Raw genomic sequence first — 25,148 nt, forward strand, 5'->3', positions numbered from 1 at the left:
TTGGAAAAATCAATGTACCTTTTCTAAAAAAACCGATTACTTTTAACCCTCATGAAGAAGCTCAATGAAAATTACATTATATTTTGGAAAAAATGTCTCTTTAATGATGATAACTCAATAAATGGAAATAAACTAAGAACCTACAGAAAATTTAAAGTAAAGTATGAACTAGAAAAGTACCTTTTATTGAATTTAGATAAAAATGTTACAAAAAAATTATGCTAAAATAAAAATAAGTAATAGTATGCTGGCTGTTGAACGCGGTAGATACAACAAAACAGCTTTAAAAAATAGAATACGCCTTTATGCCATAAAGAGGTGGAAGATGCATTTCATTTTATCATAACATGTTCAGAAATTAATAAAACTAGGATCAAAATGTTTAATGAAATTTCTAGTATTGTCCCCAGTATTAATTCAATGAGTGAAGAAAACAAATTTGATTTTATATTTTCCTGTGAAGAATGTGATATTTTACTTATTATTGTTAACTATATAAGTGAAATGTATAATGAGAGAAACAATTATAATGTCATTATATGAACTGTGTAATTGACGTTTCAACTTTTAATATTATATATAAGCATAATATTTGAATTAATAATTTTAAAGAGGAGGCATGCTGTCAAAAATAGTATTATAATTAAAATTAATAATCTATATAAAAAAAAATTCTTTCAATGCTACATGTTTGTAGTGTTTAATGTCTATCGTTTTGTAATAAGTATGTCTGTCTGTCTGTTTGTTTTTGTTTTTGTTTTGTATTTTAGTAACAATCCTATTGTTTGGATTTTATACTAATAAAATTCTTATTCTTATTCTTATTCATAATGGAAGGACAGACACGATAAATAAGTTACTGAATTAATAGATTGATATGTTCTCCGTCCGTGGTTATTTAAAAATAAAATCGGAAGTTATGCATTTTCTACATCCAACTTAGATACCCATGTCGTCAACTTGATATCTAAATGTTCTGCTTAACTTTGTAATAGATGAATTGAAAACTTATGCAAATGTTGTTTTAATAAAACACTTTGTTTTTAGCAGAAAATTGTCATTTTATTTGTTTCTATTAACTTTTCAATTTTTTGTTACTATAGTAAACATTACAGTAAGCATTTATCGCCTTCTCTAACAAAGAGCTTAATTCTTTTGTTCTACTTCAACCGGGTTTCCGCCTGCAAAACAAGATAAAATTGAGAATGGAAATGGGGAATGTGCCAAAGAGACAACAACCCGACCATAGAAAAAAACAAGAGCAGGAGGTCACCAACAGGTCTTCAATGTAGCGAGAAATTCCCGCACCCGGAGGCGTACTTCAACTGGCCCCTAAACAAATATATACTAGTTCAGTGATAATGAACGCCATACTAATTTCCAAATTGTACACAAGAAACTAAAATTAAAATAACACAAGACTAACAAAGGCCAGAGGCTCCTGACTTGGGACAGACGCAAAAATGCGGCGGGGTTAAACATGTTTGTGAGATCTCAACCCTCCCCTATACCTCTAGCCAATGTAGAAAAGTAAACGCATAACAATACGCACATTAAAATTCAGTTCAAGAGAAGTCCGAGTCTGATGTCAGAAGATGTAACCAAAGAAAATAAACAAAATGACAATACTATAGTAATACATAAATAACAACAGACTACTAGCAGTTAACTGACATGCCAGCTCCAGACCTCAATTAAACTGACTAAAAGATTATGATTTCATCATATGAACATCAGGCACAATCCTTCCCGTTAGGGGCTTAGTATCATACCATCATAACATATATGAGAAGAACATAACCCGTGTCATGCCAACAACTGGTTTTTGAATAAATTTGTTTAGTTCCGATGCAAAGACCCTATAAGTGAATCAATATTAACGCCAAAATATGCAATCTTTAATGACCTGATCCCTTCTTAATAAGTATATAGCTATTCAAAGGTTTGATTAGTTTTTGAGGTGAATACTGACACCTTTGTGCTTTATAAAGAATATTTCCATACAAAATTGGATGTGAAATACCTGAACGTATAAAAAGTCTGCATGTTGAGCTATATTTACGAATAATGTCCTTATAAGAACTACAACATACTATATTTGTGCATGTCAAGAGTCAGGAGCCTGTGATTCAATGGTAAACGGTGCTGGAACAAATGCTACAATTAAAAGGAAAATTTTATTTATGAGATTTTAGTGCTCATAATGCATGGTTTTGGACACCTCTAAAAGGCAAGCTTTGTCAAATATTTGGACGCTAAATACACAAACTGTTTTGAGCATCAATAAAATTATACAATACAAGAAGACAAGAAAAAAACATATTCATTTAAACATATATATTTAAAAATAACTAACTAAGGGCGATGAAGTTTTAACAGGTAGAAAATGGCCAAAGTTCGATAACTACATTAAGAAATTGTCTAAAAGTTGTGCGACATAGTTATAATGACTTGATCTTGTATTGCAACTGTGTTGTGCGGTAATGAATAGCAAATCATTTTTTGACTGGGATGGATTTGTATTATTATAATTTTGTTAATGTGTTTCAAACCAGTTTCAGCATTTAAAAATGATAAACTAGATAATTCAAACTATCTATCAAAAATTTCAAATTAAACCACCCTTTGTCAAGGCTTGTGATTTACGAGAGTCTGAATTATGTTCCTTCATTTCTATATTCACTTATTTTTTAAAACATATCTTATTTTCTTAAGTCATTTATCCTGCACTTCTTGCCATTATTCTCTATTCTTTCAACCCAACCATGATAACTCTTAAATACGTGTACCAGCATACCAACAGTACTTAACCAAAATGAAATTGTTTCAGTGCCACACCTAAAGTTTTAAAACAGTTTGTTTCTGTTCAATTAACCTTGTTCGCGAATTACTCTTTTTGATTAAATTGTTCACTGTTCCAATTGATTAGTTTTGGATATGGGTTTCTAACCTATAGTTTTGTTAATTTATACATTGTACCATGGATAGAGAGTTGTCTCATTGGCCCGCATACCACATCTTATTTATGTAAACAAAAGGTAAAGCATATGCATGTAGTCAACGATTCGAAATAAGAAGAATAAAGAAAACAGCAAAAAGTCCGGCTGTGTATATATTTACAAAAAAATATGTCGATTAGTCCAGATACTTCTACACTGTGATCCTAAGTACTTTAAATTCAGAACTTATTGAGAGGTTTATATTATTAATGCGAAAAATGCGAATAGGTTAGAATTGCAGTACTTAGGATTCGCCTTTTAATATGTGATAAATATATCTTGTGTATCTCTATGCAGATCCTGAATAAATCTCAATAATAAAACTCTTTCAAAATGGCAATAATAAATGCTCGTAATACTAAATTTCATTAATTTACAATATTCAATGCTTTAAGAAATATTGTTTATATATACAGGAAGATGTGGTACATGTATGAGTGCCAATGAGACAACTCTCCATCCAAGTAACAATTTATAAAAGTAAACCATTATAGGTCAAAATAAGACCTTCAACACGGAGCCTTGACTCACTCCGAACAGCAAGCTATAAAGGGCCCCAACAATTACTAGTGTAAAACCATTCAAACGGGAAAACCAATCTAATCTATATAAAAACGCGAAACGAGAAACACGTATGAACTACATAAACAGACGGCAACCACTGTTCATCAGATTCCTGACTTAGAACAGGTGCAAACATTTGCAGCGGGATTAAACGTTTTAATGGTACCAAACCTTCTCTCTTTTCAGAAACAATAGTATAAAATCACAACATAGAAAGACACACTATTAAACATGCTAAATATCATTTGGAAGGCTTAACTCGATCAAAACACGCAAATTTGTATTATTTGTATTTTTTAATTAACATTGATAATAATATTCTCTGTCATATTATTACATGCTATTCAGTTTGATATAATATTTATAAGCAAACAGACTCTCTATAGAAATGTTTAAGAATATCGAAATATCGTTTATTTGGTAAAATTAATACATCGTTGGATTGATACCGCACATAAGAAAAACTATTTGGTTCGAAGATAATATAATTCTAAATTTAAATCGTTCTATTTATAATATTGTCGAAAGTATTATCAATAAGCATAATTCAAGAGAAAAAAGTCACATTTTTTCATATGTTACACTAACTATGCGTGAGATAGTTTTTGTTAAAATAAATCAAAACTTTATTTATATAGACCCATGTCGCAGGTTAATTACTCGAGAAGAACAATTCACAAATATAGTTTAGCTAGTACACGAAATCAAACAATTTAAAGAACTTATTTGAATAACAAAGGAAAAACCATGTATAATACCAATATGTGTCACTTGGTTATTTAAATACACACAGTCGATTAGATACAAATACTTTATAATTGCATATCTTACACACTACCTGCGATTTATACCCGGATGAAGTATGCACACTGGTCATGGGTGTCTAAAGGGTTCGAACGTATGATTTTAATAAAAAATGAAATTTAATTAAGAAATATTTTAACCATTTTTGCTATCCAAAATATTATATGTCACGAAATATTCATTTTTTTAATACTCTAAGTATTGACATGGATGACAAGAAAAATAACAAATAACTACATAACCTAGCCAATACCTCAATTTAAGACACCCAATTGATGATAAAGAAAGCGCGATGTTCGTTGTTTTTACTTTTGAGAGATTTTTGCTTGGAGATTTTTTTAAGCATATGTTTCAATGTTTGTTTTTAGCATAAACCAACTACATTTCTAATTTATACCTATAATTGACATACAAAATCGTCTGTAATTCTGGGGTGCTCTTCAGGTGACATATTACGAGTGTTTAATAATATGATTAGCAGAGCGAATATATACAGTAGTTTAAGGAAAATTTTGTCATGTAGAATGAAATTATATTTTTTACGCATAACAAATCGACATATATTTAAGATGTTGTGTTTCATGTAACACACAAACTCTGTAGATCGCCTCTGGAACAAGAGAAGACGCCATATTACGACCTTTCCGGCTTTTAATTGCACACATGAATTTCGTATCTTGTCCCATTATGGAAGACTGTTTTGAAAAGACATCATAGTGTTGAAAAGTGTTAAATTATAGAACTAAGCTGAACTTCTACGATGGTGGGTATTCTTGTAAATCTGCATATAAGTTATTATGTTTCAAATATGTTAAACGTTCTAACTTCGCAACCATACTGTATCATAAAATGTCATTGGCGAGCTCTTCTGGTGGTCCCTCCATTACTTTGGAAATTTATATTCAGTGCAAAATATTGACATTTGAGTTTTTAATGCTAATAAATTTGTTTTTGTTATAAATGATGCTCAATCTAAAAAAAACAAACCGCAGCAACATTGAAACAATAGTTTCATTTTTGTAAGCATTGAAATATTGCATTGCTTAGTATTACACTGTTTTTAACATGATGTAAACAAATAATGATATAAATTAGTTGCAATGCATTATTTTGAATTCCCAGTGAACAAAATCCCGATATTTACATATGTTTTAATAAACTTGATAATTTCACTTCTTTGACGTCATACAACAATAGGTTTTGCCAAGACGTTGTCGATGACGTTGCATCAAAGCAAATTTTGAATACGTAAAAAAAGATATAGTTAGATTCTACCTGCATTTTCAACTTTTTTGTTCCCATTAAAAAAGCCAAAGTATTATAAACAAAAACACAGAATAACCAATCAAAGGTTCAAATATGGAAAAAAACACTTTCCAACTCGTGATAGAACAAGACTGATAACTATCGTCTACGCGAATTCGTAAATTAATGTGTTGTTTGGTTTCTCGTTAAAAAAATGTTTTTGTAATTAAATTCTTCGATGAGTTTATTCTTTAAATATAAATTAAAGTAAATTACAGCTAATTTCCTAATGCATGTAAAGCAAGGCTTTGGTTTGCTTGCTTGCTTTGTGTGTTTATTGTACAGATTTATGGGGATAACGTCCAATTAAATTTAAACATGATATATATACAGGTTTAACTATGCCTAAATATATTTTTTGAAGATGTCAATCTTAATTAGAAAGCTTGAATAAACATGTATCCAAACAAAGCAAGCAGGCCAACCAAATTTTTACTTTACAAGCATTAGGAAATTAGCTGTAATAATTTATAACATATTAACTCTTCTTGAAATGATCTAGTTGCATTTATATCATTACCGTCATAAGCAAAGAGAGTACATATTGAAGAAGTAAGAAAAAAATGAATTCAAATATAATTCATAAATATACAACGCAATGTATGTTCACAAACATATTTTAATAAACTCTTTACAATTAATAAAATTTTATTTTGTGATTTCGTAAGATTATTGTTTATTGCAATTTTTATTAATGCAAGTAAATGTAGACTCCAATCATACCACATCTCCTCATCTCTATATTTATATGAACCTTCATAATTATGATGAATATATGTAGCAGTTCAGGCTATGGTGTTGGAAGAAGTTTTTCATTATCAACATGATGTAGATGTTAACAAGAAGACGGCATTCATTTTAATTCATATATGATCTATAATTTTACTTGATGTGCATTCACAGGTCACTTTTTTAATCTTTTTTCATATTAAACAAACACGTTGAGTATTTTTAAAAGTCGAACATACGTTGTATACAAACTAGCACAAGATTTATATATGTTTTTCTATAAAATACATGAAATTAATTGCTTTAGTTATAAACTTGCAGATGTAGCTTCACAATTGTAGACAAGAATTCAACAGTTATGTGGTTCCAACAATTGATGCTGGTAAGTCACCGAAGTTTTATCGGTATAATCTAAAACATTTGTTTAAAAAAAAATATATACTTTTATTTGTATGATTGTTCTTATATGATTGATAACTAGTGTTTTAATGACTGTTTTGTTGATTGATGAACATGAAACCACTGGCCAAATCTGAAAGACAAAAAATAGTCAACAACGAATATACCTTGTCAAAACACTAAAATATGCGGAAGAAATTGAAATGGAAGTTTCCTTTAAATTTGCAGCTTTTTAAATGTGAAAGTCATTGACAAATATTTCAAAATGTTCCAAAAAGTGTCTTAGTCTTGCACATTTTAATGAGTACTTGAATCGATAGATATAGGCAACAATAGTTTACATTTGTTTAAAACTCAAAGATAACAGACAAAACGAATCGTAGAAACTCCAAACGCAGCGGTTGAAAACATTATTCAAACTGTATTTACTTGGTGTTTTTTTTTAACGACATTATATATTTATTCACCAAACATGCTCGTGTATGTAACAATGTATTAGATTTTAGCGAGAGAAATTTATGTATTACTGAAAAATTATTACACCAGGGTTTTCGATATCACAAACTGGTCAAAACATTTACTAAATTTTATCACCGGTATAAGGAAATAATTCGTAAATATAACTCAACATGCAGACATCTTATACGTTCAGGTATTTCACATCCAAAATTTTATGGAAATATTCTTTATAAAGCACAAAAATGTCAGTATTCTCCTCAGAAACTAACAAAACCTTTAAATAGACTTATTAAAAGGGGATATAGTTACGATACTGTTGTCAGGTCATTAAAGATTGCATATTTTGGCTTTAACATTGATTCACTGATAGGGTCTTTGCATCGGAACTAAACACATTTATTTCTAAAAAAACAGTTGTTGGCATGACACGGGTTATGTTCTTCTCATATATTTTATGATAGTATGATACTAAACCCCTAACGGGAGGGATTGTACCTGATATTCATATGATGAAGACATAATCTTTCAATCAGTTTAATTGAGGTCTGGAGCTGGCATGTCAGTTAACTGCTAGTAGTCTGTTGTTATTTATGTATTATTGTCATTTTATTTATTTTCTTTTGTTACATCTTTTGACATCAGACTCGGACTTCTCTTGAACTGAATTTTAATGTGCGTATTGTTATTCTTTTACTTTTCTACATTGGCTAGAGGTATAGGGGGAGGGTTGAGATCTCATAAACATGTTTAACCCCGCCGCAATTTTGCGCCTGTCCCAAGTCAGGAGCCTCTGGCCTTTGTTAGTCTTGTATGATTTTAAATTTTAGTTTCTTGTGTATAATTCGGAGTTTAGTATGACGTCCATTATCACTGTACTATTATGCATATTTTAGGGGCCAGCTGAAGGACACCTACGGGTGCGGGAATTCTCGCTACATTGAAGACCCATTGGTTGCCTTCGGCTGTTGTTTGCTCTATGGTCGGGTGGTTGTCGCTTTGACATATTCACCATTTCCTTTCTCAATTTAATTGTTACATTGTTACTTCAAGAAACCAAGCTTTTTTTTTTATGCATCCTGTAATATTCTACTGATTACCCAGGTTAGTAATCAGCTGCTGGTATATATGTATAAATTATATGTACAAATTTCTTGAAATACAATTGTACAACATTTTAATGCATTATGGTTTTTAATCTATTCAATCGCATATACTTCTTTTAGTGACTTCAGTAATGGATTAAATCTCATTGTTCTGTTTTCGTTATATCTTTTAAAATACAGTTGGTTAATACTAAGGTTCTCATTAATTTGTAAAATACGCATCAATTTCATAACGCACGTTGAGGGTTCAGTTGTATCTTAACAAATTGACTTATATAATATTTTTGTTGAAAAGCTTGAAGCCTCAATGTAATTTCCTTTCCAGATCAGTTTCTGTCTGGGAATATATACAATTCTTTTAATAGAACTTTCAAACTTTAACATATGAGACCAGGTTTTGGGATGTTTTTTTTAAATATGTATTTCTGCTATCCAATTGTTCTTGCAATCTAGTTTTTATACGACCGCAAAAATTTTAATTTTTCGTCGTATATTGCTATCACGTTGGCGTCGTCGTCGTCGTCGTCTTGCGTCGTCGTCGTCCGAATACTTTTAGTTTTCGCACTCAAACTTTGAAATTTTAACACAAGGTTTATGACCACAAAAGGAAGGTTGGGATTGATTTTGGGAGTTTTGGTCCCAACATTTTAGGAATTAGGGGCCCAAAAGTGCCCAAATAAGCATTTTCTTGGTTTTCGCACTATAACTTTAGTTTAAGTAAATTGAAATGTATGAAATTTTGACACAAGGTTTATGACCACAAAAGAAAGGTTGGGATTGATTTTGGGAGTTTTGGTTCCAACAGTTTAGGAGTTAGGGGCCAAAAAAGGGCCCAAATAAGCATTATTCTTGGTTTTCGCACCATAACTTTAGTATAAGTCAATAGAAATCTATGACATTTAAACACAAGGTTTATGACCATAAAAGGAAGGTTGGGTTTGATTTTGGGAGGTTTGGTCCCAACAGTTTAGGAATAAGGGGCCCAAAGGGTCCAAAATTGAACTTTGTTTTATTTCATCAAAAATTGAATAATTGGGGTTCTTTGATATGCTGAATCTAACTGTGTATGTAGATTCTTAATTTTTGGCCCCGTTTTCAAATTATTCTACATTAAGATCCAAAGGGTCCAAAATTAAACTTAGTTTGATTTTAATAAAAAATTGAATCCTTGGGGTTCTTTGATATGCTGAATCTAAAAATGTACTTAGATTTTTTGATTATGGGCACAGTTTTCAAGTTGGTTCAAATCGGGGTCCAAAATTAAACTTTGTTTGATTTCATCAAAAATTGAATAATTGGGGTTCTTTGATATGCCAAATCTAACTGTGTATGTAGATTCTTAATTTTTAGTCCCATTTTCAAATTGGACTACATTAAAGTCCAAAGGGTCCAAAATTAAACTAAGTTTGATTTTAACAAAAATTGAATTCTTGGGTTTTTTTTATATGCTGAATCTAAACATATACTTAGATTTTTGATTATGGGCCCAGTTTTCAAGTTGGTTCAAATCAGAATCCAAAATTATTATATTAAGTATTCAGCAATAGCAAGAAATCTTCAATTGCACAGTATTGTGCAATAGCAAGCAATTTTCAATTGCACAATATTGCGCAATAGCAAATATTTTCAATTGCACAGTATTGCGCAATAACACGAAATATCTAATTGCACAATATTGTGCAATAGCAAGAAATTTTCAATTGGAGTTATCTTTCTTTGTCCAGAATAGTAGTTGAATCAACTTAAATCATTGTTTTATACAATATACAATGTATATTCACTTTTACTACCAACTGATAAATTAAAACAATCTTTACCATTCAGTGATAACAAGCACTTTATTTTACATTTTAATATTTTATGATATATTTAAATGAGTAGTTATTGTTGCAAACTCCATTAGGAATTTTAATTGAGATCAGTTTTGGAAAAAGGGAAAGGGGGATGTGAAAAAAATGGGGGGGGGGGGGGGTTTAAATTTTTCTCATTTCAGATTTCATAAATAAAAAGAAAATTTCTTCAAACATTTTTTGGAGAGGATTACTATTCAACAGCATAGTGAATTGCTCAAAGGCAAAAACAATATTTTAAGTTCATTAGACCACATTCATTCTGTGTCAGAAACCTATGCTGTGTCAACTATTTAATCACAATCCAAATTTAGAGCTGAATCCAGCTTAAATGTTGTGTCCATACTTGCCCCAACTGTTCAGGGTTCAACCTCTGCGGTCGTATATAGCTGCGCCATGCGGAGCATCTGGTTGCAAAATAAAATGTTGAGATATAATACCAGTGTCATCTATAATATCATTGACAAATATCAAGTAACTATTAATCCAATTAATGTTTTTTTTTTAAATTACCTGTTTACTTATTTGTGTGATGTTGGTAGGTTTTTTTAGTTTGTCCACCACCTGATATTACCCAACATTTAAATACTTCTCTATAAAATTCAGGGATATGTTTGATATATTCTAAAATTTTCTTTTTTTCAAAATTCATCTTAAAAATCAACCAATTAATACCAAACACACTGAGATATTTTAAAGGCATCAACTTCCAGTGTGAAATATCATTACTAATGAGTTTACTTACCCAAGATGCTTTCAGAGACATGAAGTAACTCTCTAGTATTTAATTGTTGATATTTATTTTTTTATCAACGACGACTATTTCGACTATCTATTTGCGTATTTGTTTTTGTTGCTTGTGTTTTTTTTCTCTCTCCATAATTTCTTTTTTAAATAAAATTGGTGACATACATTCGATTGTTAGAGAAAACGATTCCGTCATACTAAAATGCTTCCTTTATTTTAGGTAAATTTATGTGTATCATTTCCGCTGAAATGCCCTGAACCTGCGCAATGGGCACTGCGTGCCAATAGTCACTGTGCAGATCCGTCAAAATACTTTTGTCTAAAGAATGATCTTATCAAGGGATATTCTGAAAACTGTACAAGATCAGATTTTCAACAACCAGGTAATCAATTTTAGCGTATATCCATTATTCATTGTTTTTTCATTTGAAGGCTATATATTGTTTGTCTACGTCAAAAAGGTTTGATTAGAATGTCTAAAATAAACAAGACAAATGCTTTAATTTTGTTTTCATATAAATTGAAGCACACTATGAATTGTTTTACAAAAACGAAACACTTGCTTTAGTGCAAGGTCTATTTAACGCCTTTTATCACCAACAACTATAGATTATAACACAACTTATCGAGAAACTCTTAAATTCCTGTATAAATAAGTCAAACGTTCATCATAAGTGCTTCAAATTAAGTTGTTGCCGTCACACGGTTAGAATTCTCAAATCAAAAATTAACATCGTTCCCTTTAAAAGGATGTCTCCAAAATTGTGTGCTCTTTGTGAGCACTATTGCAAAACAGAAAACGTTTAAATAAGTATAGGAAAAACACCTCACGCTTGATCAAATGCCAATGAACTTAATTATTACAGGTAGAAAAGCCGTTCTTCGTGGAGGAATAGATGCAGAGTTATGTTCAAAAGAAAGATATCAACCATTCCCAATCCGGTTTTACACAAATGTTAGTACACATTGTTTATTTTTGAAATCATTATGTAATGAAGAGGGTCAAGTTGTATATGACCATGGAAATCGCAATACTGATATTACCTGCAGATGTGACTACAGACGTGGTTATGCCTTCCTGGTTAAACCAAACAATCCATGCTTCTGTAAACCATTACAAGAAGATTGTTCTTGCTACTTGAAGACCTGCTCAAATACTAGTCATATACTCTCAACAGGTAAGACTTTCCTTTAAACATAGACATGAGAGATACAATGTACATATATTAGATAGTTACCTTTTCGCGTGTCTTCAAATATAAATAGTTGTACAATACTAACACCTTATAAAGGTGAGAATGGAAACGAAGAATGTGCCAAAGAGACACAACCCGATTAAAGAGAAGAAAATAGACGAAAGCGACTAATGGGTCTTCAACACAGCGAGAATATCCCAAACCCAGACGCGGGTTTCTGCTGGCCCTTGAACAAAAATGAGAGATTGTTTTCATATTACAGACTTTTGACTACGGTGTTTATATTTTTCAACAGGTAACATACTCTGTGGTAGTACATTCTGGTTCCCGGTCAAGTATGCACGACAAAAAGTAAAACAAAACATAATAATCAAAGTATTTTTGGGGAGGGATGAAGCTTACTGTTTTACGATACCCTTTCCGTGTATAGTAAACATAAAACTTATTTTTTCTACTAAATTGTACAGATCTTAAACTTGATTTGACGTCTTTATGTTGCTCTTACTTGACTGAGTACCAGGATTTTCTTCCACGAAGAAGGTCATCTGTCGATACATTTAAATTGCGGAGTCAAAAGTCGGTAATATAAGAATATAGTCTTATCCTGCAATATTTTACTCAAAATATTTTTTTAAATACACTATGACATCTACATATAACTTATGCTGAGCCGGACTCAAGTAGTTTAACCAGGTGACTGAAATCGCAATCTCGGCAAATATATAACGAACACAACTTGTTTTGAAAATTGTAATTATAATATTCCACCAGAAAGGTTTACAAGTAGTCAGTAGATTGGTAAACTGAAAGAAATAAAAAATACAATATTTTACAATGTGTACGAATGAAACATGAACGTTAAACACACAATTATTAATCGAGTCAAAAACGAAAGTAGAATTTACAGTTCATTTCTCGGAAATAAATAACTTACAGTTCGTATGCATTTACAAATCACTATCCAAATTAACGGAGTTAAACAGATTAATTAATCACAGTTTATGAATGAATCAAACGTCCAATGTTGATTGAGTCAATCTTTAAATCGTCAATTGCGCCAATGAAGTTTGTTCCACGGTCAGATCGGAAAATCTTAACTTGACCTCTTATAGCGGCGAATCTTCTGACGGCGTTTTTGAAGGCTGAAGAGCTTATTTCCTCGATTAGTTCGATGTGAACAGCTCTTGTCACTAATCATGCGAAAAGAATTGCCCAACGCTTTGAGTTTGCGTATCCACCACGTGTTTTACGTAAAACAATTGTCCAGGGTCCAAAGGTGTCTATTCCAACGTTGGTAAACGGAGAACCTCATGTTGAGCAGATAGTAAGATGAATTTTTCGGCATTCGAAATACTATTCAGAGACGTCACTGATGCTGCCTGTTTTGACTCGTGTGAACAGGAGAAACGTTCCAAAAAAGGCTATCGCTCGAACAAGTGATGTCCAGTTGGAGAATCGGTTGAATCTATCAGTTCCGATACCTTTATGCTCAGGTGTGGCAAATGTTTTTGCAACATTAACAGTAGCACGGATTTTTCCATCTTCCTCTGGATCTATTAGCTGATATATGTCCTCAGATTTCTTTTGTTCTGAGGAAAGAAGTTGTCTTGGTCCCAATAATCATTCACTGCTATGAATTTCGTTGGCTGGTATGGACCTTGTTCCCGGGATTACGGTTAGTTGGTACATAATTCCATTGACTTGGAGAGCTAAATTTCCTTATTTTCTCTACTCTATTGGCGACATAGATAAAGAACCTTCTTGTCTCGTTACTGATGTAACCTAAGACCAATTTACTGTCTGTGTATAATTTAATGGTGTCTATGTGGACATCTAAATTGTCCACAATGGTTTGTGTGATCTCAACTGCTAATACAGCAGCAGATAGTTCAAGTCGTGGAATAGTGTGACCACTTGTTGGTGCAACTTTAGCTTTTACAAGAATGAACCAAATGTTAGGTTCACCACTACTGTCGGTCGTGCGTAGATATGCAACAGCTGCTATGGCTTTTTCAGACGCATCAGAGAAGACGTGCAACTCCTTTGTGGCGGTTTTGCTGAGATACGGCACGTACGTACGTGGAATGCGCAATGTTTTAATAGCAATTAGAGTATCTTTCCAAGATTTCCACTCAGCTGCTGTCTCGTCAGAGAGAGATAGGTTGGTCCCAATCGACAGTTTGTGATACTAATTTCCTTAATATAAGTTTCCCTTGTATATTCAAGGAACCAAAAATCCAAGAGTATCGTAGATGCTGTTAAATGTTGATAAAATTCCTCTCCGAGTGATCAGTTTGTTTTCTGGTGACAATTGGAATAAGAAGTTGTCAGTGTTTACGTCCTAGTTGTGTCCAAGACTACGTTGTAGGGGTTTGCTGTCGCATTCTAAGTCTAGATCGATCTTTAAGATTTGAAGCCAAATCACTGGCATGAAATGCAGACATAATTTCCGTACAATTAGAGGCAAACTTGTGAAGGCGTAAGTTTCCATATTTTGCTAATGCTTGCTGTGTGTCCTTTATGAGCTTAACAGCTTCTTCTTGTGTAGGACATGACGTAAGGCCGTCGTCGACATAGAAGTCTCTTGTAACAAAGCTAGTCACGTGACTGCCAAACTCTTGTTCTGATACCTGAGCTGCTTTTCTGGGTCCAAGCGTAGCAACGGCAGGTGACGGACTATTTCCGAAAACATGAACTCTCATGCGGTATTCGACAAGGTTCTCTTGTAGGTGGTTGTCTTTATGCCATAAAAATTTCAGATAGTGTCGGTGGTCTTTTCTGACTACAAAACAGTGAAACATGTGTTGAACGTCTGCAGTTACTGCGACCATTTCCTTCCTGAAACGCAGCAGTACTCCCAAGAGATCATTGGTCAAGTCAAACATGACGCTGTTAAGTGAAACTCCGTTACATTTGGTGGACGAATCAAACACACCCCTAATCTGATCGGGTTTCTTCGGGTGATAAACACCAAACAATGGTAAATACCAGCACTCTTTGTGGTCGTTTAACGGTGGAGCGAGGTCTGCATGAATATTGTCTAGGATCTTGCTCATAAATGTGAGAAAGTGTTCCCGCTTTCCTGGGTTTCTATTCAGGCTGGAGACTAACATATTAGCACGATGAAGAGCTTGTGGTCTGTTGCTTGGCAACGGCTGTCTTGGCACTCGGAACGGTAACGGTGCTACCCAGCTTCCTTCTGAGTCCCTCACAAATTCATTGTCCATCTGTTTCATGAACATTTTGTCTTCATATGACATTCCAGGCTTATCATCGTCCCTTGTTTTTTCAAAGAGTGGTGATAGTAAATCTTTCTTAACGGTATCTGTGTAGTGTTCCCGAATGTCAAATTTGCTTGTACATGGTTGAAACGTTGACGGTTGTCCTGTAGGTAAAATGTTGGTCCGAGCCACTTGATCAGATAATCAATCTGTTCTGAGTCAGAAACTTGTAACTAGTCTTTCACATTCTTAAAGCTTGCTTTCCATGTATGAAAGGATTCTACTCGGTCGTTAAAGCTTGTTAGCCGGGCGAACAACAGGTCCTTGCGTAGGAGAAATCTGGTTATCTCCGACGTAGGATTGATTTGTTGCTGGTATGCAACAGGGATATATTCTATCACGCATTCTTTTTGATGTGAAACAGGTATCTTTTCTCAAACGCTCTGTTTTCCTATGCTAGTTATTGTTCCCAGATCTGGGAATATATTAACTTCTGGTTACTAAGCATGTGTAGGCAAGACCTCAGGTGTTTGTGATGGCAAGTGTAGTGCCACGGATGGCACGAACGCTGGTGCTTCATGACTTAGCTTAATCTTAACAGGAATTTGTTTTATCCTTTGAGGTCCTGTCACTTCCTGAACGGCAGTTGTCACAGGGTGTTTATTGACGAAATCTTGCACACGCTGGAGCGGGTCTTCCGTTTCGTCAGGGAGATCGCTAAATGCTTGGCTGTCGTCGTATTCCAGGATACGAGCCTCTTCTTCTGCGGCTGCAGCTTTTTTCTGTGTTTGAAGAAGGTTAAATTTGGCCTTCAGCTCGGCCTTTCCCCGGCTTACTCGTACGGCCTCTTGTTGCATTTGAGCCTTCCTGCGTATGGCCTCTTGTTCCATTTCGGCCTTTTTGCGTGCTACTTCCTGTTCCATTTTAGCCTTTTTGTGTGATGCTTCCTGTTCCATTTCATCCTTTTTGCGTGCTGCTTTCTGTTTTATTTCAGTTTGTCTGAACAGGGCTTGTTCCTCTAACATTGCCTCTTGTTGTAGGATAAGGGCATGTTTTTCGACAAAGGCTATTTTAGACTTGGACAGACGAATATCTAACATGAGATTACATGCTTCTATGTCCTTTTGATTGTCCAGTGGTCTAGTCCTTTTCAGAAAGTCCAGGTATGCATATGTAAGTCTACGATAATTCGTACAGCCTTTTACAAGTTTGTTCTGGGCTGTTAAGCGTTGCTGAAGTTCATTGGGTGGTTATATCTGACCAAAGGGCCTCTAATTCTTAACAGAACTTGTCACGTTTTTCTGTGTAAGCTCCTTTAACTTTTTTTCGTGAGGTCGCGTACTCGCCTCGTCTCGGGATTTTCATCTAAATGTGTGGTTATAGACGAATTCTCTATAAGTTCTTCAGGGACATCTCTCTCTCGGGGCTGAACCTCTTCTTGCTGTTCGAATCCGCGTGACTGGGATCCATGATGGCTCAGCGTTGTTGGTTTGCTGCCAAAACACAAGCTGTGTTGCGTAGTGTCACAGTTACAGCTACGAACGATACTCCGTTGTATTTCCTGATCAGGAGATGTGTAGACAAGTTGTTGTCAATTTACTATGCTGAGCCGCACTCAACTAGTTTAACTGAAACCGCAATCTCGGCAAATATATAACAAACACAACTTGTTTAGAAAATTGTAATTATAATATTCCACCAGAAAAGTTTACAAGTAGTCAGTAGATTGGTAAACTGAAAAAAATAAAAATACAATATTTTACAATGTGTACGAATGAAAGATGAACGTTAGATACAAAATTATTAATCAAGTAAAAAACGAAAGAATAATTTACAGTTCATTTCTTGGAAATAAATAACTTACAGTTCGTATGCATTTAAAAATCACTATCCAAATTAACGGAGTTAAACATATTAATTTATCACAGTTTATGAATGAATCAAACGTACTTGACAGTGGTATGTCTCGATTTCCTTAGAGATTTAGTTGTCGTCCATTTAACATGTATTGAAATACTGGAGAGGACGGTGTCACAAAAATTAAACACCTTTACGTAGTACAATAAAAACGGTGATGTAAGAAATTGGTCCATTTCGATTTGTTCCGGATAATTATGAAAACATATGGTAAACAACGAAAGTGAAACAGAATATAACTAAGTATAGCGGAGTTAATTGATACATATATTAAAAATGTATTACACATGATAGAGTTGGAAACTTTGGCTTGTCCAAATTATTTCGGAAGACATACGATTCTCTTAATACGGAAAACTAAATGCTACATGTATTATTAAACTGATGGTGTATTATGGATGCCTTTACTACCATTATCGTCTATGAAACTATTTTTTTCCGAAAAATATTATACTTAGCTTTCTTGTATTTTGAGGGCCTTAAATCCGTATAATACAATGTTTTGTTTTGTGCAAACGAATGTAATTATCTAGATCTTGAATAACTATCAGTAACAGGTTAATTTGCTGTAAAGATAACGAACACATATTATACAAAGAGAGCAAAATGTAACTTTAGTAATTAAATTAACTGTCTTCTTGTTTGTAGATAACCAATGTAATTTTGCAACAAATTATTCCATGGAAATGCATTGTAAACCAACAACAAACGAGAAGTAAGTCACAGATTACAAGTTTCATTCAACTCCAATAATCATTTATATTTTTTCTGAGTCAACCTGAGTCTTCATATATGTTGACAGTACTGTAATTATCTATATAAATTGCGTTACACACTTGAAACCTTGTCTTTATAGACTACTAGTTCATTAAAGTGTTACATTTCATTGCCCAACAGGTCACTTCGAGCTATTACAGTCACTTGGGTTCATTTTTGTTTATCGTCCTTTACGTTTTCAGAAAAAGGTGCTGACTGACGTCTGGTTCTTGGAACCTAAACTTAGCACAAATTACGCTTAGGGCATTTAGTTGAATCATGAATTGTTTGCCTGATAACTGTATAAACCATTTCGTGAAAAGCTATATTGGTTAATTGATAGTTTCAACCTGACAATATTGAAACAAGTTGCTATTTTTAAAAACAGAAAAGCAATTTACGTGAACCTAAGACCGCTGAATGCCGGGTCACCAAACGATTGTTGCTGAGAAGAAGCCAATTACAAGTGTATATTTACAGCTACTATTTGCATATACATTTTTAAGCTCGACTATTCTATTTATTACTTGGTAATGTACATATTTTTAAATCCCAACTTCTACCAACCGAATGACTTATGCAAATTGCACAAACCAGTCGAAATAAAAATGTATGCCCTCAGTTTGCTTTATAATCTTGAACTCTGGATGCATTTATTTTATCTATCATATCTTTATATTTTGTTTCATGTATAGATATCTTCATATTCTCAACTCATTATTAAAGCTGTCTGTACTCATGGTAGATGTTGTATAGATAAATTTAAAGTCCGAAATTTCCATGTGCGGTGACACCTGTGGTATGCAATTGATTGGGACCTCTTATAAAGAGACTTATTTTGGTCTCATAAAACATCTCAAATTTTAAGGATTTCCCGATTTCACTTAAATCAATTCAAATATTCTACAGGAAAACTTGGTTTTGCCGAAGAATATATTAATTCAGAAGTTTTATGAATACCTGAACATACTCTCAAAATAACTAATTTATATAAAAAGGTATGTAGATATAAAAAGATACCAGATTTCCATGTGCGGTGACACCTGTGGTATGCAATTGATTGGGACCTCTTATAAAGAGACTTATTTTGGTCTCATAATGGTGTAATACCACCATTGATTTTCCCCTATTAGTCTTTGTTAAATTGGCACTTTTAAAAAAATTGTACAGTATTTACCTTTATTTCAACCAAAGAAATACTTTGCATGAATAAAGTTTAATCCTTTTCAGTGCTACAGTGAAAATTTCACACTACATTTCATTGCATATAAGAAAGTAACCAGCACCGGAACTTTCCAAAATATTTTATAGGACCATCAAATAAAAAAAGAATGATGCTTTCAGACACCCAACATACATGTTTATGACTCAGAAAAATTCAAATGCATTGAAATGCAGGGTTAATTTTTTACAACTGTCAAATTCAAGGGAATATTTTTTTAGACCTACTTTCGTATGCAACCGGATGTGACGTATCATGATTTGGTGGTATTACACCTAAAGAACACCTAAATGTCAAATAAACTTAATGTAATGTTTTCCCTCCAATTGGAAGTTATTTCAAGCATAACTGCCAAGTTTTGTTTCAGTCAGATCTATAGTTTCAGAGAAAATCACTATAATGTAAGGCCATATCCTACGGCGATTTCAGTCTTATTTCTTCGAAAAATCCTTTTTTCAGTGTATCATTATAAAATGCAGTGTTGACTAATATCTGATCATATACTCATGATCTAAGCATTCAAACAATTAAATAGGATACAAAAGACAACTTTAAGATGATATACAATTTTATTGCACCTTTTAGAGTTCATTTGAAGGTCTGTTTTGGTCTGTTTTGGTCCATTTTTCCTTCTTTTTTCATCAAAACTTGATATCTTTTGCCTAAAAAATAAAGCAAATGTAATTATTTTCCCAGAAAAAATGAAAGAAATGTAATGTCAAATCAACAATTAAAGTGTTTTAGCTGAAAGAACTGTCTCCATAAATGTTAACAGTCTCCACCGAAGTTTCTATAAGCCCTTATGTGTAACTTGAGTTTTTAGTCTGTTCCCCGAGTGTGACAAATAACGGTTCCCTTTCAGTCAATCATTTATTGTTACTGATATCAAAGTCATTTCATTTATTTAATGCAGTATATTTCTAATAGATTTACACCTAAAAAGTCCACTTTCTTGTATTTTACATTAGAAAATGAGGAGAAAGAGTAATAAAAAATACATCAAAATGGTTTTAAAAAGGGTTATGTCCCTTTGAATGCTGGTAAAAAAAAATGATACGAATTATAAAATTTAAGTATGTGAGACTGGATTCTGATGTGTATAAATCCAAGGCAAGTGTTTAGATGATGTTTTGTCGGTGCAAAATACAGATGGCACAATGGCAAATTGTAAACTTTTGCGGCCAAAACAAAAATAAAACATGACATTAGTTGATACATACCTCAATGCTAAAGTGTCATCTGCAGACCAATTCACATATAAGATTTTTCAACAGAATGCTTGTCAGATTCATGGTTAACACTGAAATGAAAAATCACATGTTGTATAACAAAACTGTAAAGGTGATTTAAAATTTGACACAGAGGCTCACATAAAATGGGGATTAGCATGGCAAGCTATAAGAAAGGTCTCAATGTAATATATGTATGTTGATTTAAAAGTGTATTTCATAAATTATATCATATGAAGAAAAATAAGACTTCTCTTTAAAACCATTATTGTTTTACCATTTTAAATCAAACAGTCTTGGTAGGGTTTGTGTTTTCGACACCTTGTTGGGTGTGTACCACGACAAACTTGGCGGTCTTGGTTAATATGAGGCGGCTCGAAAGACAAGTGCTCAGGGTTAATGCATCTCTTCTGATGACACAGATGAGACACATCAAATTCCTCTGATAGGTCAAATTTCTCAGTGTGCAACATGTATGCAAATCTGTGACCATACAAGGTTGTTTTTTTTTTATGTCCCAAGGAAACCTAACACTATACACTGCAAACAGCCTTGTCTGTCCACCCATTTGACTTAGCAAACACCCGTAAACCCCCATTTCAAGGCAATTTTCCCTCAAACGTGCTTTCTGTGTCTCAATCCATTCCGAATAGTCCATTTTTACAACGTATGAACTAGTTTAGTAATAATTTTTAAAAATGAAAGTACAATAAGGTCACCAGTGCACGTGTAGTTTCCCTAAAGAACACCTAAATGTCAAATAAACTTAATGTAATTTTTTCCCTCCAATTGCAAGTTATTTCAAGCATAACTGCCAAGTTTTGTTTCAGTCAGATCTATAGTTTCAGAGAAAATCACTATAATGTAAGGCCATATCCTACGGCGATTTCAGTCTTATTTCTTCGAAAAATCCTTTTTTCAGTGTATCATTATAAAATGCAGTGTTGACTAATATGTGATCATATACTCATGATCTAAGCATTCAAACAATTAAATAGGATACAAAAGACAACTTTAAGATGATATACAATTTTATTGCACCTTTTAGAGTTCATTTGAAGGTCTGTTTTGGTCTGTTTTGGTCCATTTTTCCTTCTTTTTTCATCAAAACTTGATATCTTTTGCCTAAAAAATAAAGCAAATGTAATTATTTTCCCAGAAAAAATGAAAGAAATGTAATGTCAAATCAACAATTAAAGTGTTTTAGCTGAAAGAACTGTCTCCATAAATGTTAACAGTCTCCACCGAAGTTTCTATAAGCCCTTATGTGTAACTTGAGTTTTTAGTCTGTTCCCCGAGTGTGACAAATAACGGTTCCCTTTCAGTCAATCATTTATTGTTACTGATATCAAAGTCATTTCATTTATTTAATGCAGTATATTTCTAATAGATTTACACCTAAAAAGTCCACTTTCTTGTATTTTACATTAGAAAATGAGGAGAAAGAGTAATAAAAAATACATCAAAATGGTTTTAAAAAGGGTTATGTCCCTTTGAATGCTGGTAAAAAAAAATGATACGAATTATAAAATTTAAGTATGTGAGACTGGATTCTGATGTGTATAAATCCAAGGCAAGTGTTTAGATGATGTTTTGTCGGTGCAAAATACAGATGGCACAATGGCAAATTGTAAACTTTTGCGGCCAAAACAAAAATAAAACATGACATTAGTTGATACATACCTCAATGCTAAAGTGTCATCTGCAGACCAATTCACATATAAGATTTTTCAACAGAATGCTTGTCAGATTCATGGTTAACACTGAAATGAAAAATCACATGTTGTATAACAAAACTGTAAAGGTGATTTAAAATTTGACACAGAGGCTCACATAAAATGGGGATTAGCATGGCAAGCTATAAGAAAGGTCTCAATGTAATATATGTATGTTGATTTAAAAGTGTATTTCATAAATTATATCATATGAAGAAAAATAAGACTTCTCTTTAAAACCATTATTGTTTTACCATTTTAAATCAAACAGTCTTGGTAGGGTTTGTGTTTTCGACACCTTGTTGGGTGTGTACCACGACAAACTTGGCGGTCTTGGTTAATATGAGGCGGCTCGAAAGACAAGTGCTCAGGGTTAATGCATCTCTTCTGATGACACAGATGAGACACATCAAATTCCTCTGATAGGTCAAATTTCTCAGTGTGCAACATGTATGCAAATCTGTGACCATACAAGGTTGTTTTTTTTTTATGTCCCAAGGAAACCTAACACTATACACTGCAAACAGCCTTGTCTGTCCACCCATTTGACTTAGCAAACACCCGTAAACCCCCATTTCAAGGCAATTTTCCCTCAAACGTGCTTTCTGTGTCTCAATCCATTCCGAATAGTCCATTTTTACAACGTATGAACTAGTTTAGTAATAATTTTTCAAAAATGAAAGTACAATAAGGTCACCAGTGCACGTGTAGTTTCCCTAAAGAACACCTAAATGTCAAATAAACTTAATGTAATTTTTTCCCTCCAATTGCAAGTTATTTCAAGCATAACTGCCAAGTTTTGTTTCAGTCAGATCTATAGTTTCAGAGAAAATCACTATAATGTAAGGCCATATCCTACGGCGATTTCAGTCTTATTTCTTCGAAAAATCCTTTTTTCAGTGTATCATTATAAAATGCAGTGTTGACTAATATGTGATCATATACTCATGATCTAAGCATTCAAACAATTAAATAGGATACAAAAGACAACTTTAAGATGATATACAATTTTATTGCACCTTTTAGAGTTCATTTGAAGGTCTGTTTTGGTCTGTTTTGGTCCATTTTTCCTTCTTTTTTCATCAAAACTTGATATCTTTTGTCTAAAAAATAAAGCAAATGTAATTATTTTCCCAGAAAAAATGAAAGAAATGTAATGTCAAATCAACAATTAAAGTGTTTTAGCTGAAAGAACTGTTTCTATAAATGTTAACAGTCTCCACCGAAGTTTCTATAAGCCCTTATGTGTAACCTGAGTTTTTGGTTTGTTCCCCGAGTGTGACAAATAACGGTTCCCTTTCGGTCTTGGTTAATATGAGGCGGCTCGAAGGACAAGTGCTCAGGGTTAATGCATCTCTTCTGGTGACACAGATGAGACACATCAAATTCCTCTGATAGGTCAAATTTCTCAGTGTGCAACATGTATGCAAATCTGTGACCATACAAGGTTCTTTTTTTTCTGTCCCAAGGAAACCTAACACTATACACTGAATACAGCCTTGTCTGTCCACCCATTTGACTTAGCAAACACCCGTAAACCCCCATTTCAAGGCAATTTTCCCTCAAACGTGCTTTCTGTGTCTCAATCCATTCCGAATAGTCCATTTTTACAACGTATGAACTAGTTTAGTAATAATTTTTAAAAATGAAAGTACAATAAGGTCACCAGTGCACGTGTAGTTTCCCTAAATAGGTGTAATACCACCATTGATTTTCCCCTATTAGTCTTTGTTAAATTGGCACTTTAAAAAAAATTGTACAGTATTTACCTTTATTTCAACCAAAGAAATACTTTGCATGAATAAAGTTTAATCCTTTCCAGTGCTACAGTGAAAATTTCACACTACATTTCATTGCATATAAGAAAGTAACCAGCACCGGAAGTAAACAACCCAATTTTTACACTGTTATTTACTGGTTACCTGCTTTGGTAACTATGTAACCTTAACTTTTCAAAATATTTTATAGGACCATCAAATAAAAAAAGAATGATGCTTTCAGACACCCAACATACATGTTTATGACTCAGAAAAATTTAAATGCATTGAAATGCAGGGTTAATTTTCTACAACTGTCAAATTCAAGGGAATATTTTTTTAGACCTACTTTCGTATGCAACCGGATGTGACGTATCATAATTTGGTGGTATTACACCTAAAACATCTCAAATTTTAAGGATTTCCCGATTTCACTTAAATCAATTCAAATATTCTACAGGAAAACTTGGGTTTGCCGAAGAATATATTAATTCAGAAGTTTTATGAATACCTGAACATACTCTCAAAATAACTAATTTATATAAAAAGGGTATGTAGATATAAAAAGATACCAGATTTAAAATGATGTACGCCAGACGCGAGTTAAGTCTATGAAAAAACATCGCAGTGACGCTCGAATGAAAAAAGTTAAAAGGCCAAATAAATTACAAAGTTTAGAAATCTTTTCCTTGCACTTAGCTTTTCGAAAAGATCAAAGAGAAACAAAAGAAAAACAGCTAGAGATCAGAATAGCGTTAGTAGTTATGACCGTGCTTGAAAGTCACACGTCAAGCTCTTACTGTCGTGTCCTGAATGTAGATAAGAAAAAACAAAATGCGCTTTCACGAATGAAATTAATATTATTGCATGAACGCGGTATTTTAGCGCAAGAAATAGTAAAAAAAAAAGAGCAAACGCACTGATACTCAGGCCGAAAAGAATACGCGTTTGCGTCATCACATATATTAATCTAATCGTTGAATTCGAATGTCAAACTACCTACCTCGAGTGTTTTGGCATCAGAATTGTTGACATTTTATCCGGAATTTTCGAGTACGCAAACCGATTGTGTACGTTTGAAATGTAATTTATAATGTGAATGAATCAAGACGTTTAGAATAGTTGGGCAACACAGCGAATAAAACTTTCAAAACCATACCATAGTATAAATATGTA

The 25,148-nt window shown here is 33.1% G+C and overlaps 1 protein-coding gene and 2 long non-coding RNA genes across 3 annotated transcripts; 1 reads left to right on the forward strand and 2 right to left on the reverse strand.

Annotated features, from left to right (window-relative positions):
* Nucleotides 1–6,719: 6,719 nt before the first annotated feature.
* Nucleotides 6,720–12,131, forward strand: LOC139510577 (uncharacterized). The gene is made up of 3 exons (XR_011661917.1): nucleotides 6,720–6,783; nucleotides 11,180–11,342; nucleotides 11,826–12,131. It is a non-coding gene; the product is annotated as an uncharacterized lncRNA (long non-coding RNA).
* Nucleotides 12,132–14,512: 2,381 nt separating this feature from the next.
* Nucleotides 14,513–15,415, reverse strand: LOC139510879 (uncharacterized). Its single transcript, XM_071297421.1, has one exon. The coding sequence runs from the start codon at nucleotides 15,413–15,415 to the stop codon at nucleotides 14,513–14,515; it is 903 nt and encodes a 300-aa protein (XP_071153522.1).
* A 4,220-nt stretch (nucleotides 15,416–19,635) lies between these two features.
* Nucleotides 19,636–23,323, reverse strand: LOC139512298 (uncharacterized). The gene is made up of 5 exons (XR_011662241.1): nucleotides 23,235–23,323; nucleotides 22,184–22,263; nucleotides 21,542–21,625; nucleotides 20,492–20,571; nucleotides 19,636–19,933 (listed from the first exon to the last, which is right to left on the reverse strand). It is a non-coding gene; the product is annotated as an uncharacterized lncRNA (long non-coding RNA).
* Nucleotides 23,324–25,148: the final 1,825 nt, after the last annotated feature.

This window comes from Mytilus edulis, chromosome 2 (genome assembly GCF_963676685.1).
Source record: "Mytilus edulis chromosome 2, xbMytEdul2.2, whole genome shotgun sequence".
Lineage (NCBI taxonomy): Eukaryota > Metazoa > Mollusca > Bivalvia > Mytilida > Mytilidae > Mytilus > Mytilus edulis.